General features: G+C 40.9%; 1 protein-coding gene across 1 annotated transcript in view; it reads right to left on the reverse strand.

Moving 5' to 3' along the window:
* Window positions 1-18,294, reverse strand: part of PCNX2 (pecanex 2) — a 388,374-nt gene that overhangs the window by 133,910 nt on the left and 236,170 nt on the right. The window contains exons 20-21 of the mRNA XM_057505727.1: window positions 11,741-11,882; window positions 7,795-7,972 (exon numbers count right to left, since the gene is read on the reverse strand). Coding sequence (XP_057361710.1) covers window positions 7,795-7,972; window positions 11,741-11,882 — 320 coding nt within the window. The remainder of the gene's footprint in view (window positions 1-7,794; window positions 7,973-11,740; window positions 11,883-18,294) is intronic.

Below are 18,294 nucleotides of genomic sequence, written 5' to 3' on the forward strand. Positions count from 1 at the left end.
ATCCAAATAGATTTCTTATAGAAAGTTACAGATGATTTAAAAGTTTTCAGAGAAAATTCATCTTAAAGATAGGACATTATAGGGTATAAACAGCATTCTGGTCCTTATGGATTGATGTTACTATAAGAGTTAGTCTTTTCTAGTAAAAATGAAACTGCAAGACAACTGGGAAGATTCCAGAATTATGATAAACATCAATAAACCTGATAAATCCATTCCTCAACTTGGTGAGGGAAAGTGAGCTAAAAATATACTGAGAGTTGAAAATGGAGCATCAGTTAACATTATTCAGCCAAAAGATAACATAGCGATGCTACAACCATCACCTTATTTCAAGATGGTGAGAATTAGTCTATGTGGTGACCCTGTTTAGGAGGTGGTTGCAGATGTCACCATCCAGAAATTCAGAGGAGGCAGATGTAAGCCCTGCTAAAGTAAATGTCTCCAAAGGACGTAGTATTTGTTATTAATGATTTCCTTCCTGTGGATGCCTAATAACTCAATCCTTGTATTAGGTATCAGCCCTGCATTTTAAATCTTGAGATTGTGGCATTATATAAACATTGTGCACTAGCCCTTCACATCACACACATTTAGCATGTTTATTTCTGGCAAGGGCAGTATACTAAATCTTTTTTACATAAGGAGAATATCATGTCTGAAACTTTTCACCTCTTCTAAGCCAACAAAATATCAACAACCCATGTGGTTGTCATTGTGGAGTTTTCTCTTAAAAACAGCTTCACTGAACGGCATACTATAAAGTTCCCCCAAATAGCCACATTTTAATACACTGACCTGTGGTCAGTGAATACACTCAGTCATTTACAAACACATATTAAGGGGCCATTATACAAAGAGCACTGCAGTCAGCACAAGAGGATAGAAAACAGGACTGACACTAGGTCCCTGACCTCAGAGAACTGGCATGACCAGTGTCATCCCCACTATGCCAGCAATTTCATCAATGACTCCTCCTTTGCTAAACCCATGTCCACTTTTCAGTCTTAGTCCTTGATCTCTGTGAATTCTCTTTCTTAAAACTGATTCCTTTCTTGCCTACCATTACATTACACTGTACTTTATAATGTTTCATAGGTTACTTCTCAATGTCTCTTGTTGCATCTTCCTCCTCCACCTGTTTTTAAATGCTGGTCATTCTTGCTGGAAGGAATGTAAGTCTTAGGAAGTATTCTCTGTTGAGACCCTTTTGTGATCCTGAAATTCCCACCATGGGAATCAATGTTTCTGAGACACTTGTGTGTTTTGTAAAGCTAGAATGTTATATATGACCTTTGTGTAGTTGATTGCACTTCTTGTTTACCCTCTCTTTATTCCCTCTCTGACTCCCAGTCCCTGTAGCCTGGTTAGGACTTGAGGGGGTGGCAAGAAGTCATTGATAAGAGGACTTGCATCCCTCTGGCCTATGTACCTGGTTCATGAATGAACAGATGATGCAAAAGGAGTCAATGCAACTCTCCTCCAGGACTTGGGCTGGACTTTCAGGAAAGGTGCTTTCTCTTCTTTCTGGGATTATTAACTGCAAGAATGCTATAAACCTAGAACTGCTAGGGCCAAAGTTACCCCAGGTGGATAAAGCTAATTTGAAAATGAAGTCGACAAAGAAGAGAAGAACTGTCAAAAGACAGACCAGAAGGAGGAATTCAAACAATGTCAAAGCCATCATTTAAGCCTCTGAATCACCCAATCAGTTATGCAAACTATTAAATCCCCCCTTTTTCACTAAGCTAGTTTCATATAGGTTTCTGGAATTTGTGAACATAATGGTTCCAATTACCTCAGGAAAAAATTGGAGATAAACTAAGTGTCTATCAATAGCAAAATGGCTAGTCCAATTGTGATATGTTCTATGGATACTACACAGGTGTCAAAAGGAAGAGGCAATGTGATACATAATGTCACAGAAGTTTGCTGAGATATATTTTTAAGTAGAAAAGGGATGTAAAAATGTGAAAAGAATGGTCCTATTAATATTTTAAATGTGTGTGGTGTGTGTGTGTGTAGGGGTGAATTCTAGGAAAACAAAATGGAAGGAATTGTTCTACAGTGAGTTTAAGGAGTAAGGATGTGCACAGAGACATATTTTCTCCATTTTCCTATTATTTTTATAATTTTATTACAATGAGCACACATTTATGTATGACTCATGTAAATTAAAATATTTAAATGGGGAAAAGTCCTGTTCCCTAGGTCTTTATTTTTGGTTCACATTGCTTCTCATTCCACAGTTGAACACATCTAAAACCAACATTCTTTTTCCTCCAAAATGTACCTCACTGGCATGGGGTCAGGAGGCCTGCAGGGGTAGTGCTCAGGACCACCATTCTTGGTTAATTGCAGGCCCCACAGGAAGAAGAGGACACCTTGCAACTCTACTATTTTGAGAGCTTTACTACCCAGTAGGAGGAGGGAAGAATTTCTGCTTCCACCAGCAACAGACTGGCAAAGCCCAGCCAATGAGAGACTTACAACTCAGCCAATAAGCAGCCACAACACATGGGAACTTCCGGTTTCCTCCAATGGACTTTTCGCTTAGAACAATCCCCCAACTCTCTCCCTTTCTTCTATAAAACAGCACTCCTCTCCTTTGTTCTCCCACATTTGTGGTTTTATCAGAGCTTGCTTGTGCCAAATTGTAGTTCTCTGCTATTCCCATGTAAACAAACACACTTAGCTGGTAATATAACTGACAGCCTTATTTTTAAAGTTGACACTCCTAATCTAGTTAATGACACCATCTGGTCACTAAAGTAAGTGGTTGGAGAGCTCTCCAGTGTGTGGCTCCTCCTCTCCCTGCCCACTTCCCCCAATATCCTAATGGTCACTAAATGTCAGCAACGCCAGCCATAAACACCTCCTGAGTTTGTTCCCTTCTCTCTGTCCTCACTTCTGCCACTATACTTTGAGTTGCCTCAATTATTACAATTATCATTAGTGGCAGTCTCCTTCCCAGTCCAATACTCCATGTTCTTTCACTCACTCCCACAAGAAGGGGTTTCTCAAATGTAATTCTGATCCTACTACTCCCTGCCTAACAACCTGGACCTGATGTGGGAAGAAGTCCAAACTTTAAGCATGGCATGTTGGGCTCTCTGCCATGTGACTTGTGACGATCCCCCCAGTCTCTTCTCTCCCCACTCTCCTTTCATACCTTCACACTTGGTACACATCTCCCAATTCCCAGAACATGGCACACGCTTGATTCTATGCCCTTGCACAGGCAACTCCCTGTGTGCAGGTCACTTCTCTCTGCCTTCCCTGCTTGACTCACTCCTTCATACTTCAAAGCTCAAGGTAAGCATCACTGTTTTTGATCCTCCTGTTGGGACTGGGCACCATTTTTATATGCACTCTTTAAGTTCTCTGCCACTGCTACCTCTCTGATGATACTTGACTGAATATCTCTTTACCTATGTGCCTGCTTTCCAGACTCCCCAACCAGGGTCACAAAGTATCTCACAGAGCAGATACTTCTGCTCTACCATCTTATGAAACCTTCGGACAGTTAATTTCTGTGCCTCTGTGTCCCCATCTGTACAATGAGGGGAACCCAACCACAAAGCTATTAGGAGGATGAAGCAGGTCAATATGTGCAAAGTGCTGAAAATAGTGTCTAGCCCATGGAAAGCACCAACTAAGGATTTGCTATCAATGTTTTCTGAGTAATGTTTGTGCCTAGGACAATGCCCAGTACTTAAGGACTTTTTTGAACAAAGCATTTTGAATATATATTTCTGTAAACACTTGCATTCCCCAAAAAGCCATTTGATTTGAATGCAAGACTTTCTATCTGAATTCAGAAAATAAGGGAAAATGACATTTGGAAACTCTGATTTCAAATAACTTGAATGCTAACTGAAGTCATCTATAACATAGCCGCTCATCATGGCTCTCAGGTGCTATTATGTATACAGCTTTATATGAAAACCTCACCCATTCGTTTTAATTTCCTAAATGGTAGCAGTGCTAGTCCCCATGTTGAACTAATGACCTATAGAATTTCATGTTTAATATATTCTGGAAATGCTGGAAGAATTATTCTCTGATTTTTCAAGTCCTACTTCTACAGCTAAAAGTGACTAAAATTTTTGACAAGCTGGTTTCTAATAACTTTTCCAGGACAGTGGGAGAGCACTAAAGAGCCTTGTCATTTGTTCCTGTCACAGCCAAATATTCCTCACAACCAAATATCCACACCTGGTGTGTGTCCTACTGTCCACCAAAAAACTAGGCACATTACGTGTGTTACAAATTAAGTACACTAGTTCATTCTTAGGAGAATGGCTGAAGGAAGGGGACTGCAAAAAAGGGTGGCCTGACTTCCAAAGGGGATGAGCTGTGCAGGGCATGTGATTGGTGCATCACACAGCGCCAGATGTGGTGCTCAGGACCCTTCTTTCCCCCTGGCCCCCATACCAAGGCCAGGACACGTCCACTATAAACCGCCCCGCTCCATGTCAATGTATGGGCTGCCCTAAGTCTTTCCCATGGAGCTCTGGCCCCTGAACTCATTATTTCCAATTTTCACCAGGTCTGGCAGACTGAAGAGATGAGCCCCATTCATCTTTCAGACCTCAGGAGGGCTTGGGAATTCAGGGAAATAGAGAGGAGCATGATGGCAGGGCCCTCTGGAAGCCATCTGTTTCACCCTCTGGACTCTTGGTGCAGGGATCTCACTCTATAGATCACCTCTCTAATCGGGTCTCACCTTTCTTTCTACCCATAGAGACTGAAACATTAGGGCAACTGACTTCCAGTAATCATGAGTCCTATGTTCATGCAACTCCTTCTTCCAAGGATGCCCTCCCAATCTCTTCATTAACCTTGTAGCCCTTCTGTGAGGTGGGCTGCGAGGCTAATGATGGCTCTCTATTTAGCAGGAAAGGAAAAGGGCTGGGGAAAGGGCTTAGAGACTTCAGCAGTGGTCAGACGATAGGACATGTCATAAGCAGGACTCTGGTGAATCTACTGAAAAAATAAAATTTCATATTGTGCAATGAATAACCCTATAGAGCAGTATTGCCTGCAAAAACAATATTGGAGGTTTCTAGAAAGCCTCCAGGAAATATATTGATAGAGACCATTTTTAAAGAGATACATAAAAATGAGGAGAAAGAACGGGAAGCATCAGTTGAAATTTGCTGGCTGGATCTTTACGGGAAACATTAACTGTGGGTTTCCTCATTGGCACCACCGCCTTCTGTCACTCATTTCTAGTGGTGTTTTTCCCCAAGAAGATCTCAAGTGCTGTCTTTTTTTTTAATATAGTAGGATTTATTTATTTTTATTAATTTTAATTTTAATTTTGATATCGTTAATGTACAATTACTTGAACAACATTATGGTTACTAGACTCTACCTATTATCAAGTCCCCCCCACATGCCCCATTACAGTCACTGCCCATCAGCATAGTAAGACGCTACAGAATCATTATCAAGTGCTGTCTTTTGCTTTATTATTTTTTTTGGTCAAGGAATCCTGGAAAATGCTCTGTTGTTAGCTCTCTCAAGATAATGTGTGAGAGGTGCTCAGCAAGGAGCTCAGGATGTGTCAGGACTGGCTGCACTGTGTGCTGATTTTTCTAGCTTTTGTCTCACTTGCACCACTGCTTGTTTTCTTTTATATGGAGCTATTATCCCCAGCCTAAAAGCAGACTGTTCAAATTAAGTGTGCTGATGCTCCTGCAATTAGAGAAAGTAAGAATGCTGCTCCTATGGTTCTGTCTGAACTTATTAAGTTTTAATTGGCACTTCGAAAAGATTACAGCAAGTGAAAGTCAAATGCCTGCAGCAACTAACTTTTGACCGATTTAGTTCGACTGTTTTCCACCAGGTCCCACCCTCCACATTATGCACAGGATGGCATGAAGTGCCAGGAAGAATGAACAGCTACACACAATTCCTTTCTTCACCCCCAGCAGCCTCTCTGTCCAGACGCTGGCATCAGCCACAAGCGTTCAGCAGTGGTCTGCTCTCAGGTGACAGCAGGCAGCTCAGCAGGGAAAGGCCGCCTGTGCTCCAGGAAATGAAAGCCAGGGTTCCCACTGCAGATATAGAATCATCTAGAAGCTGTGCTCTTAAGACTTCAAGACCCTTCCTCCTCTCTGCCATGCTTCTGTTCACCCGAGGCCTCGCCCTTTACAGGATGACGCTTAAGTGGGCAGTTGAGTGCGGAAAACCAACCACACTCCTTCATGCACTCCGCAGTGCCTCCCTTCTCTTTCTCTACTTGCAATGTCTCCAGATATTCTACTTTGTATTTGGAAAGCATGTTCTACTAGTTTTTAAGCTTCAATCTTTCATAATTATATTAATCCTCTGAACACCCAAGTGAAACTGGCATCATTATTTTCAGTTTTAGAGAATATAAGTTCAGAAAGAAACATATATATTACCATGTCAAAATATAGATAATGGCAGAGGCAGAAATTCAACCTTATCCCAGCACATTTTGCATCTGATAATAAGCTCTTGCTTCTGCAATTGGTAAAATTATTTATAATAACTTCATAAATGCTTTAAAGGTCATAGGGTATAATTTTATATTTATTATGTGAGATAATGAAATATTATACATAATGAAGGGAAAAGAGAATACTGAAGCCTATGATTTGAGCCACTGAAGAAATGGGATAAATTTATCAAGACCAAACACAACTCATACAAACAGAGAACAAAGGTGTGTGGGTAAGGGGCCACTGCCAGGGCTCTGGCTAAGATGTGGGAAGTGGCGAGGTTGCAGGAGTGACCGTCAGGAGTCAGTGGAGGACACAAGGAGCGACTCAGGCAATGGAAGAATCAGTGGCCACCAGAGTCACGGAGGGAACGCACATGCAGTGATGGGTGACCACAGCCACTCAGGCACTTCTTCAGTGCCATATGAGAGTTCTGAATTTTTGTTACAAAAACAACCCAAGAGAAAGCCAGTAGAAGGAAAGAGTAAATAGTAAAAAGGAAAAGAACAGCTTGGAAAAGAGGTAAAAAAAAATAAAAAGGTCAGGTGAAAAACCTTAGTTTCGAAAATGATTAACCAAAGGGGAGAGGTGTTGGTTAGGCCCATCTCAGGGCAGAAAGCCCCCGGCTGCTGCCTTACACTGAGGGCCTGAGGAAACTCAGCACGAGAGGGGTGGTGTCTCTGAGCTTACTCACTGTGAGCTGTTCACATTCCTTTTCATTTCTGTTTGCAAACCTAGACTTTGTTAGGTGCTCAGAATACGGTCAGGCAAATAGCAAGGGATTTTATCTCCCTCACATTACACAGTAGCTACCATCCCACATATGTGCATGGTTAGGATTTCTCATTGCCCAGGTATGAATTTACAACAGATGGAATTTTGACCCGAGACAAATGAAGGGAATTAAAATACTCCAAGGATCTGGCTCTCAGGTACCAGTTCTCAAATTTTACCTCAAAAAACAAGATGTTAGCTAAGTAAAAGGAAAAAAGTCCAGTTGCTAATCTTTAATTCAGAGCATTTTGAGATCTGGGGAAGTTCTATAGTGAGATTGTTAATAACGACAAAGATCATAAATTTCAAGCCACACTAATGACTAATTCATTTTAATTAGTGATTTTTGGCAAATAACTTGGCATACTTACACTCCACTGGAAAGGTCCCTAAAATGGCAACAGGAATGTAGCATGCATGTGTAATTCAACTTAATTTCATTCTTTTATTTTTTTAAAAAAGAAAATGTTTGTAACTCTTAAAACCTTTTATAAGAAATGCACCTTTTAAATTTTAAAATGAAGAAAATGGCTAGTTAACTTGCCTTGCTAAATAAAATGGACACCATGAAGAAATCCAGTAAGAAACTCTCTGAAATATCTTTGTAGTCAAAATGGAAAAAGATCACAGTGAAGCTCAAGTGAATGAACTGGTGAACTGGGTTACAGAAAGAGGTACGTAACAGCTTCATGCCAGCAGCGGTTGTCAGAAAAATGTCCCAGCTGTTGGAAGGGAAAGAAAAGAAGCAGTCAGTGAGGGTGGGGTAACCACGTGGTAACTTACAGCAGCTAATGTCTCCTGAGCAGTTGCTGTGCATTATTTATACTGTACTTTATAAGCACAAAAGCCAAGATGGTGGGCTTTGTTACTGTCTATATTTGACAGAGCAGTAAACCAAAACAGAGTTTGAGTCACCTAAGTTCTCATGGGGATTGAAACTCAGTCCCAAGGGACCCTGGAGCACCTACTCTGCCATGAGAAGCAGTTCCTTTCTACCATATGCTTTTCTTCATCCTCCGTTCTTCAGCAAGGACACAGTGCTTCCTGGGAGCTTATCTGAAGGACTATGGTGGTGACAGTTTCCATAGAAAGCTTGATGGTAAGTGAGAAAACAAGGCATGCTATCCTGGTAGCATCTGCCCCATGTATGTCTTTTTATTATAAAAGAATCTTATGGCAGCCATGATGTAATCATAGTTAATAATAAATTCTTAAGAGAGGAAAAATCCCAGCGTCTTAATAAAGCCATTTTTACTTTTTATATATTCTTTCATTGTTTTTCAGTGTATCTGTCATCCTGGTGAATATAGCTTCCTGTCTGCTGAAAATGATATTACCAAAAAATGTTTTTCCCCATGGCATAGGCCCTTTTTAGTGCAGAAGCTCACCAAGGCAGTTTCGTCAAGAAATACCAGGACTTTGCTTTGAGGACTAAACTGAATGCACTTGTCTAGGGAGTCAGATTATTAATCCCTGGAGGGAGCATGCGTTCTGTGTACAGTTCCACCAGATGATGAAGTCAACAATGAGCAATCTACCTACCCTGAGACTGGGACATGAATGAGAACAGCTCTGAACAGCCTGACAAAGCAAGCAAGCACCTCCTTGAGGGGCCTGTCTTTCTGAAGGAAGGGTTTGCACATTTTAAGCAGGTTCCCCTCCAATGATAACATCCTATTTGGGAACTCAAAAGAGAGACAGAGGTGGAAGTACCCTGCACTCTGAGAGAAAGATTTTCTTTGTCTGGCTAAGTACAGAAAATTGTGGCTGTGCCTCAATTTCCCTAAGCCTAGAGAGATCCTGGGCTCTGGACCCTTATCAGAATTATTAAAATCCTCTGTCAGAATTGGGGCATTTAAATAGTGCTTCCAAAGTCTTTGCAACTATCAGGTGCAAAATTGTCATTTTTGTCATCAAAAAGATCTGACATTGGGAACTGAATTTGTTTTATAAGCTTTCTGACCTAGGGCTGTGATATTTTTCCCTTCTGCCCCAAGATAAGACCAGTAAGGTTTGCCCAAAGTCCTTCTGAGAAAAACTAGACCTTGATAACATGCAGATTTGGGGAGAGTGGCGTGTTTTTTCATAACCTCAACTTAAAGCCTCCGGTGTCCTGCAGGAAGGTTGAACACTGCTCCCTAACTGTCTTCCTTTTCCAGTGGACAACAAATGGCCAGAATGAAATTTGGCATACAAACCCAACTTCAGGTCCAGTTGCCTTTGACAACAGCCCAGGGTACAAGAATCTCTGTGAGATAGAGAAAGCCCTCGGAGGAACCCGTGATGTTTTGGTTTGCAGGGTAGATTGGTGATTTTCTGGGTTATTCAAGCCAAGGCTAGATAAGGGTCAACACTTTGTTTTCTGTCACTGTGGTTAAACTGGACAATATTCATGCTATGTTTAATCATGGTGACTGGTTAAGACTATGGGAGATCTTAAGGATGGATGTTTATGGCTTTTATAATGCTGCAACAGTAATGGTTACAGTTAATGGCTCACAGCTCATAGACTGTTGTGGGCTTAGCTGAAGGTATTATCACGTTATGTAGCCATGAACAATGACCTGGAATAGCTACAAAGCATCCATTTATAAATAAATATAAATACCTAACAAGACATCACAATTCAACCACCCATCCATTTACCAGGCCCCACTCAGTCCTCCATCCCCCATCCTCCCACCACTGCTAGGAGGTTGGTATTCCAAATTGGATGAAAAACAGTGCCTGCTCTTGAGTTCATCATCTGACTAGGGGGTACAGTGTCTCTCAATGAAGGTAGGAAGGGGTTAGGCTTATATGGTTTGAAACAGGCCTTTAGATGATATACAGGTTGATAGCCTCCTGTTGTCCTGTTTGAGAGCAGTTGGTCTAGTTGGGTTCTTGGAATCTTGAGAGAGTTTAAGTCTTCAGATGGATGCCTCAAGAATAGGAAGGAATTGTCAGCTTTTGGATTCTAAAAAAATAATTGTATTGGTATCACCTGGGTTGAGAATATGTGGAGGCACATTTAAGTAAGGCGCTACCTTTTAATTTTAGTGTTTGGGAAAAAAACTGCAGAGGATAGAGAGTAAGTTACTTCAAAGTGGGCTCTCTCTGGATCATTTATTTGACTCTACCTGATTCCCCGACCTTGCATCTGTCCTCTGCCAACATCCAGAACTGCTGGCCTCAACCTGCAGACTTAGCCAAGGTCCTAATCCTGATGTTAGAAAAGGAAAGCTTTAAATTCTTTACTCATCACCTTGGGCAGCACTGGTACCATCTTTGCTACATTGGTTCTGATTCTGAGCCCATGTTCTAGAAACTGGGGATCTGAATTGGAGGTCATCATGGGATCAGCCAAGATTGTTCCATCCTACAAACACTTGCCACCAGGAAAAGTAGTCGATGTCTTAGATGCAGAGTCACCTCCCAGACTGGGATGTCTGTCATCTGCCTTCTTTATCCAGTGGGACTAATTTTCACCCCTGGATGTGAAGTCTAGGATTTTTAGATACCAAAGGGCATGGACTCCTTGCCCTGGCCTAACTGAAACAGGTCTAGATTGGGAAAAAGGAAGAGTGTGGTAAGTACAGGCGGGTTGTAGGATCATTTCATTTAGTGTCTGCTCTGTGTGACTATTGATCTACTCAAAGTCCAACAGAATATCAAATGTCTTTTATCTTAGCTTGCTCAACCTTTGCCAAATATTTATTAATTTGCCCTCATCACACCCTGAAAGGAAGATGAGGTTGGAATTAGCGTGCTTGGGATTATGCACTGGGGGCGACTTGGGCACACAATTCCTGAGCAACATAACTACTAAGCAAACCTGGGGAATATTCTCTTTGGCATCCTCCTGCTCTAATGTATTCAACCAAAACTGTTAACCTTTTGTCAGAACAACAGATCCACAAGATTTCCATTTGTAAATTCAGAGTTAATTTTAATATATGAGACCAATAACTCTACCACAAATTGTTAATTCTTTGCAAAAACATGGCCATCTTGACAGCATGAAGTCTCTGTGCTCCTTTTTTGTAATTATGAGGCTTCTCTGATAAATGCAGAGAGAACAGTGACAGTGATTAATTTCTCCCTTCCTCAAGCACAAAATGATAGAGTATTTGCTAAATGAGATGACAGGAGGCAGTGCATAAGGCTCTAGGCATGATAGTAAGAGCCCCAGGGGCCCCGGAATCACACTGTGCCTCCATCATCTTATTAAGGCTCACTGACGAAGCTTTTGTAGGATGAGTCTCAAATCCACTGAAATTTATTCACAACATCACTTCAAGCAGACCTAACTTCATTTGCACACCAGTCACTCGACAATAACCATCTAGCTGTCATGATTTTGGGTAAAAGACCACCATGGTTTCCTTTCACATGGTCAGTAATTAGTAGATAGAAGTTGGCTTCTGCTGTAGCCTGTTAGAAGAAAATTTGCTAGATTTTGAAAATGCTGTGATCCAAATCATTATGAGAATAAACTATTAGCCACTTACTGGGTACCGAGTCTCCGGTAATTGCTTATCGAAAATGCATCAATAGTGAGGGCATTCAAAATTATTGCTGGGTACAATACATATTTTTCAAAACAGTGAAGCCAAACATAGAGTCTTTCAAACCACATTAAGTGGGCGATATCTGAAAGAAACACATAAAACACTTAGAACAGCAATTAACTGATCAAACTATTTTTAAGTACATGTAATAATGATGTCCACCCTTTAATTCAAAAGCTGCTGATGCTGATCAAGAACTCTGATACTAGACACAACATAAAAATTTTCTTTCCAGGAAGCAACTCTTTAGTTTTTTTTCTACAATAATAATATACGGTAATATGGACTAGTGTGCCAGTTAATTTTTCTGTACAAAATTATTTCTGGATACAATGAAAAGAGCTGTCATGTAACACCAGGGCACCTCAGAGTAAGATTAGGAAGTGAGGGAACTGGAAGATGCCCCTGGGCCCACCTGCTCTTGAGCTTGGAGTCACGCCTGAGACTGAGCGGTTTCTGGGCTGTCCACTCCCTCTTTGTGTGTTTAAATCCACCATCAATCCCTGGGCAATATACAAACACCAGAGAAAGCTGATCCCCAACCCTCTGTTGCTATGAATGTAGTGTATTTGTGTGATCCTTCACGAGGAAGGAAGCACCCTAAAGAGAGCGGTCTGTCCTCCAAGGGCTGAGGGGCTAAGTCAGACCAGTCTGGGTTTGCATTCAGATCTGCCAGTGATGACCGCGAGGCCAGGCACCGGGAACTTCCTCTTTCTGAGTCTTGGTCTTGTGTGGCCTGCCCATCCTCTGAGTCTGCTCCTGGAGAAGTGACGGCCTCTCTTTCCTACTACTCATGGCAGAGGAGAAAGCTGCTCTTCCCCAGCCCATGCTGGGGTCTGTGGAATGCATGCTTGCAGTGCCTCTTGTCCTGTCTCTGACTATGTTTCTGTCTTGGGAGGAGAAGCAGAACTGGTCCTGGCTGGTCTCTGACTATTTTTCTCTCTTGGGAGGAGGAGCAGAACTGGTCCAACTGGTCAGAGCACAAACTTCCTTAGGCCAAGATTCTGGGCAGAGGCTGTTGGGTAGGAATACTGAGTCCCTGTCACAAGGCTGCAGAACAAGAACAGGGCTTCTTCTCTGCTTCCCCCTCCATGAGGAGAACACACCAGGCTCAGGCCCAGGAACCTCAGGAAGGCCCAGTTCAGGTCTCTGCTTGCTAGTCACTGGGAGGCTGAGGTGAACCACAATCCACCAGCCTATATCTGGGTAAATGAGCCAGACTAGCCAGGGACTTGACACTCTCCATAGCGAGCCTCAACGTCCAAATCTGCAAAGGGGGCAGGAGACTCCATCAAACTTATGGAATCACATTCTCCAGCAATTTATAATTAAACTCAGAGCCCAGTCATCAGTGAGAACCAAGAGATCCATGTAGTTTTTACATTATGTGGGTCACAAATGAACCAACTCATAAAAGGGAAACAGTTCACACACTGTGCAGAGTGATATAGCAGTGGCATAAAATAGGCTGTCCCGTTTTAATACAGCTTATCCAGAATTAGGAGACAAACTACCTGTTTCCAACATTCGATCTCAGGACGCAGCACAAACACTCACATGTGCCACACACACAAAACTGAGAACTGGTATTTTACTTTGTTTTTCATGGTGTATATTTCTCTGGGAGAATATATTATCTTAAGAACTTGAAAACACAAAAGCTGTCTTTATTAGATTAAAATATGAGGAGAGGTTTGGCACTCAGGAATCTTACTTGAAAAGAATTTATTTGGATGGCAGCATGAGAGGAGAGAGTGAGGCTTCCTCCTAAAACTGGATACAATTAGAAAATATAGTTGGTGCAACTAATCCTGAGAGAGCAACAGGAAAGAGGATGGCACCAGATTGCACACACCTGGAGAAAAGAGCAGACCTCACCGCACTGGGTAACGTACCAAAGCTGTGGCTCAGCAGGACCGGAGCTCTTCCCCCACCCCAGCTCAGGGCCAGGAGGAAGAGAAACTGAGCAGGGAGGGAGTGGACGCCTGAGATTGCTGAATAACTAGCTCTGGAGATCTGTGCTGGGAGCACAAACCTCATTTCATGGTGCTTTCATCATACTCTTCTGATTACAGGGTTGGAAAGCTGGGACAGGCGGAGTTCCTGGGAAGACTGGGATTCCAGCCACTTGTGGAAAGCAGGGATCCATATCCAGCTGCTCTGAGACAAAAGCTTATATCTGTGTGCTTGGCCCTCTGGTTCAGGCAGTGGAGACAGGCACAGCAGCCAGGAAGAGGGGAACAGCTCTTTCCTCCCCCCAGGTACCAATACTGGTCCCCTGTGACCGCCAAGATTGCTTCAGGGGATGAGCAGCTCCAGAATAGAGCTTCTGGACACTAGAGGGTGCCATTTACCAAAATGAAATGTCAATGAAACCTGGGACAGAGTAAAATGATTAATACAACTCCCAAGAAAGATTTAAATGATATGGACCTCGTGACTCTTCCTGAAAGGGAGTTCAAAATAAAAATTATCAACATGCTAATGGAGGTACAGAAAGACACCCAAGAACTCAGGAATGAATTCAGGTCAGAGATTCAATCATTAAAGAGCATGAAGGAGGGTATTAAAAGCAGGTTGGATACGGTGGAGGAGACAATAAATGAAATAGAAACTAGAGAAGAGGAATATAAAGAAGCTGAGGCACAGAGAGAAAAAAGGATCTCTAAGAATGAAAGAATATTGAGAGAACTGTGAGACCAATCCAAACGGAATAATATTCAAATTATAGGGATACCAGAAGAAGAAGAGAGAGAAAAAGGGATAGAAAGTGTCTTTGAGGAGGTAGTGGCTGAAAACATCCCCAATCTGGGGAAGGAGATAGTCTCTCAGGCCATAGAGATCCACAGATCTCCCAACACAAGGGACCCAAGGGAGACAACACAAAGACAAACAGTAATTAAAATGGAAAAGATCAAGGATAAGGACAGACTGTTTAAAGCAGTCAGAGACAGAAATAAGATAACATACAAAGGAAAGCCCATCAGGCTAACATCAGACTTCTCAGAAGAAACCTTATAGGCCAGAATGGAATGGCATGATGTATTTAACGCCATGAAGCAGAAGGGCCTGGAACCAAGACTACTTTATCTGGCAAGATGATAATTTAAATTTGAAGGAGGGATTAAACAATTTCCAGATAAGCAAAAGCTGAGAGAATTTACCTCCCACAAACCATCTCTACAGTGTATTTTGGAGAGACTGCTGTAGATGGAAGTGTTCCTAAGGTTGAATAGCTGTCACCAGAGGTAATAAAACCACAGCAAAGAAAGTAGAACAGCTAATTACTAAGCAAATGCAAAATTAAATTAACTATACTCAAAGTCAATTAAGAGATAGACAAAACGTACAGAATATGATACCTAATATATAAAGAATGGAAGAGGAAGAAAGAGGAGGAGAAACAGAAAAGAATTTCTACATTGTGTTTGTAACAGCATACTAAGAGAGTTAAGTTAGACTCTTAATAGAAAGGAAATTAACCTTGAACCTTTGATAACCATGAATCTAAAGCCTGCAACAGCAATAAGTACATACCTATTGATAATCATCCTAAATGTAAATAGACTGAATGCACCAATCAAAAGATATAGAGTCACTGAGTGGATAAAAAAACAAGACTCATCTATATGCTGCTTACAAGAGACTCACCTCAAACCCAAAGACATGCACAGACTAAAACTCAAGGGATAGAAAAAGGTATTTCATGCAAACAATAGGGAGAAAAAGCAGATGTTGCAGTACTAGTATCAGACAAAATAGACTTCAAAACAAAGAAGTAACAAGAGACAAAGAAGGACATTACATAATGATAAAGGGCTCTGTCCAACAAGAGGATATAACCATAACAAATATACATGCACCCAATACAGGAGCACCAACATATGTGAAACAAATACTTACAGAACTAAAGGAGGAAATAGAATGCAATGCATTCATTTTAGGAGACTTCAACACACCATTCACTCCAAAGGACAGATCCACTAGACAGAAAATAAGTAAGGACACAGAGGCACTGAACAACACACTAGAACAGATGGACCTAATAGACATCTATAGAACTCTACATCCAAAAGCAACAGGATACACATTCTTCTCAAGTGGACATGGAACATTCTCCAGAATAGACCACATACTAGGCCACAAAAAGAGCCTCAGTAAATTCAAAAAGATTGAAATTCTACCAACCAACTTTTCAGACCACAAAGGTATAAAACTAGAAATAAATTGTATAAAGAAAGCAAAAAGGCTCACAAACACATGGAGGCTTAAAAACATGCTCCTAAATAAACAATGGATCAACGACCAAATTAAAAAAGAGATCAAGCAATATATGGAAACAAATGACAAGAACAACAGAAAGCCCTAACTTATGTGGGACGCAACGAAAGCAGTCTTAAGAGGAAAGTACATAGCAATCCAGGCATATTTAAAGAAGGAAGAACAAACCCAAATGATAGTCTAATGTCAAAATTACCGAAATTGGAAAAAGAAGAAAAAATGAGGCTTAAAGTCAGCAGAAGGAGGGAAATAATAAAGATCAGAGAAGAAATAAATAAAATTGAGAAGAATAAGACAATAGAAAAAAATCAATGACACCAAGAGCTGGTTCTTTGAGAAAATAAACAAAATAGATAAGCCTCTACCCAGACTTACTAAGAGAAAAAGAGACTCAACACACATCAACAGAATCAGAAATGATAAATGAAACATCATGATGGACCCCACAGAAATACAAAGAATTATTAGACCATACTGTGAAAACTTATATGCTAACAAGCTGGAAAACTTAGAAGAAATGGACAACTTCCTAGAAAAATACAACCTTCCAAGACTGTCCAAGGAAGAAACACAAAACCTAAACAAACCAATTACCAGCAAAGAAATTGAAGCAGTAATAAAAAAACTACCCAAGAACAAAAACCCCAGGCCAGACGTACTTACCTCGGAATTTTATCAGACATACAGAGAAGATATAATACCCATTCTTCTTAAAGTTTTCCAAAAAAATAAAAGAGGAGGGAATACTCCCAAACTCATTCTATGAAGCAAACATCACCCTAATACCAAAACCAGGCAAAGACACCACAAAAAAAGAAAATTACAGACCAATATCCCTGATGAACATAGATGCAAAAATACTCAACAAAATATTAGCAAACTGAATTCAAAAATACATCAAAAGGATCATACACCATGACCAAGTGGGATACATCCCAGGGATGCAAGGATGGTACAACATTTGAAAATCCATCAACATCATCCACCACATCAACAAAAAAAAGGACAAAATCCAAATGATCATTTCCATAGATGCTGAAAAAGCATTCAACAAAATGCAACATCCATTCCTGATAAAAACTCTCAACAAAATGGGTATAGAGGGCAAGTACCTCAACATAATAAAGTCCATGTGATAAACCCTCAGCCAACATCATAGTGAACAGTGAGAAGCTGAAAGCTTTTCCTCTGAGATTGGGAACAAGACCGGGATGCCCACTCTCCCCACTGTTATTCAACAAAATACTGGAGGTCCTAGCCATGGCAATTAGACAAAACAAAGAAATACAAGGTATCCAGATTGGTAAAGAAGAAGTTAAACTGTCACTATTTGCAGATGACATGATATTGTACATAAAAAATCCTAAAGACTCCACTCCAAAACTACTAGAACAGATATCAGAATTCAGCAAAGTTGAAGGATACAAAATTAACACACAGAAATCTGTGGCTTTCCTATACACTAACAATGAACTAATAGAAAGAGAAATCAGGAAAACAATTCCATTCACAATTGCATCAAAAAGAATAAAATACTTAGGAATAAACCTAACCAAGGAAGTGAAAGACCTATACCCTGAAAACTATAAGACACTCTTAAGAGAAATTAAAGAGGACACCAACAAATGGAAACTCATCCTATGCTCTTGGCTAGGAAGAATTAATATCGTCAAAATGGCCATCCTGCCCAAAGCAATATACAGATTTGATGCAATTCCTATCAAATTACCAACAGCATTCTTCAATGAACTGGAACAAATAGTTCAAAAATTCATATGGAAACACCAAAGACCCTGAATAGCCAAAGCAAACCTGAGAAGGAAGAATAAAGTGGGGGGGGGATCTCGCTCCCCAACTTCAAGCTCTACTACAAAGCCACAGTAATCAAGACAGTTTGGTACTGGCACAAGAACAGAGCCACAGACCAGTGGAACAGAATAGAGACTCCAGACATTAACCCAAACATATATGGACAATTAATATATGATAAAGGAGCCATGGACATACAATGGGGAAATGACAGTCTCTTCAACAGATGGTGCTGGCAAAACTGGAGAGCCACATGTAAGAGAATGAAACTGGATCACTGTCTAACCCCATACACAAAAGTAAATTTGAAATGGATCGAAGACCTGAATGTAAGTCATGAAACCATAAAACTTTTAGAAAAAAAACATAGGCAAAAATCTCTTGGACATAAACATGAGTGACTT

The sequence above is a fragment of the Manis pentadactyla genome, chromosome 8 (genome assembly GCF_030020395.1).
Source record: "Manis pentadactyla isolate mManPen7 chromosome 8, mManPen7.hap1, whole genome shotgun sequence".
Taxonomy (NCBI): domain Eukaryota; kingdom Metazoa; phylum Chordata; class Mammalia; order Pholidota; family Manidae; genus Manis; species Manis pentadactyla.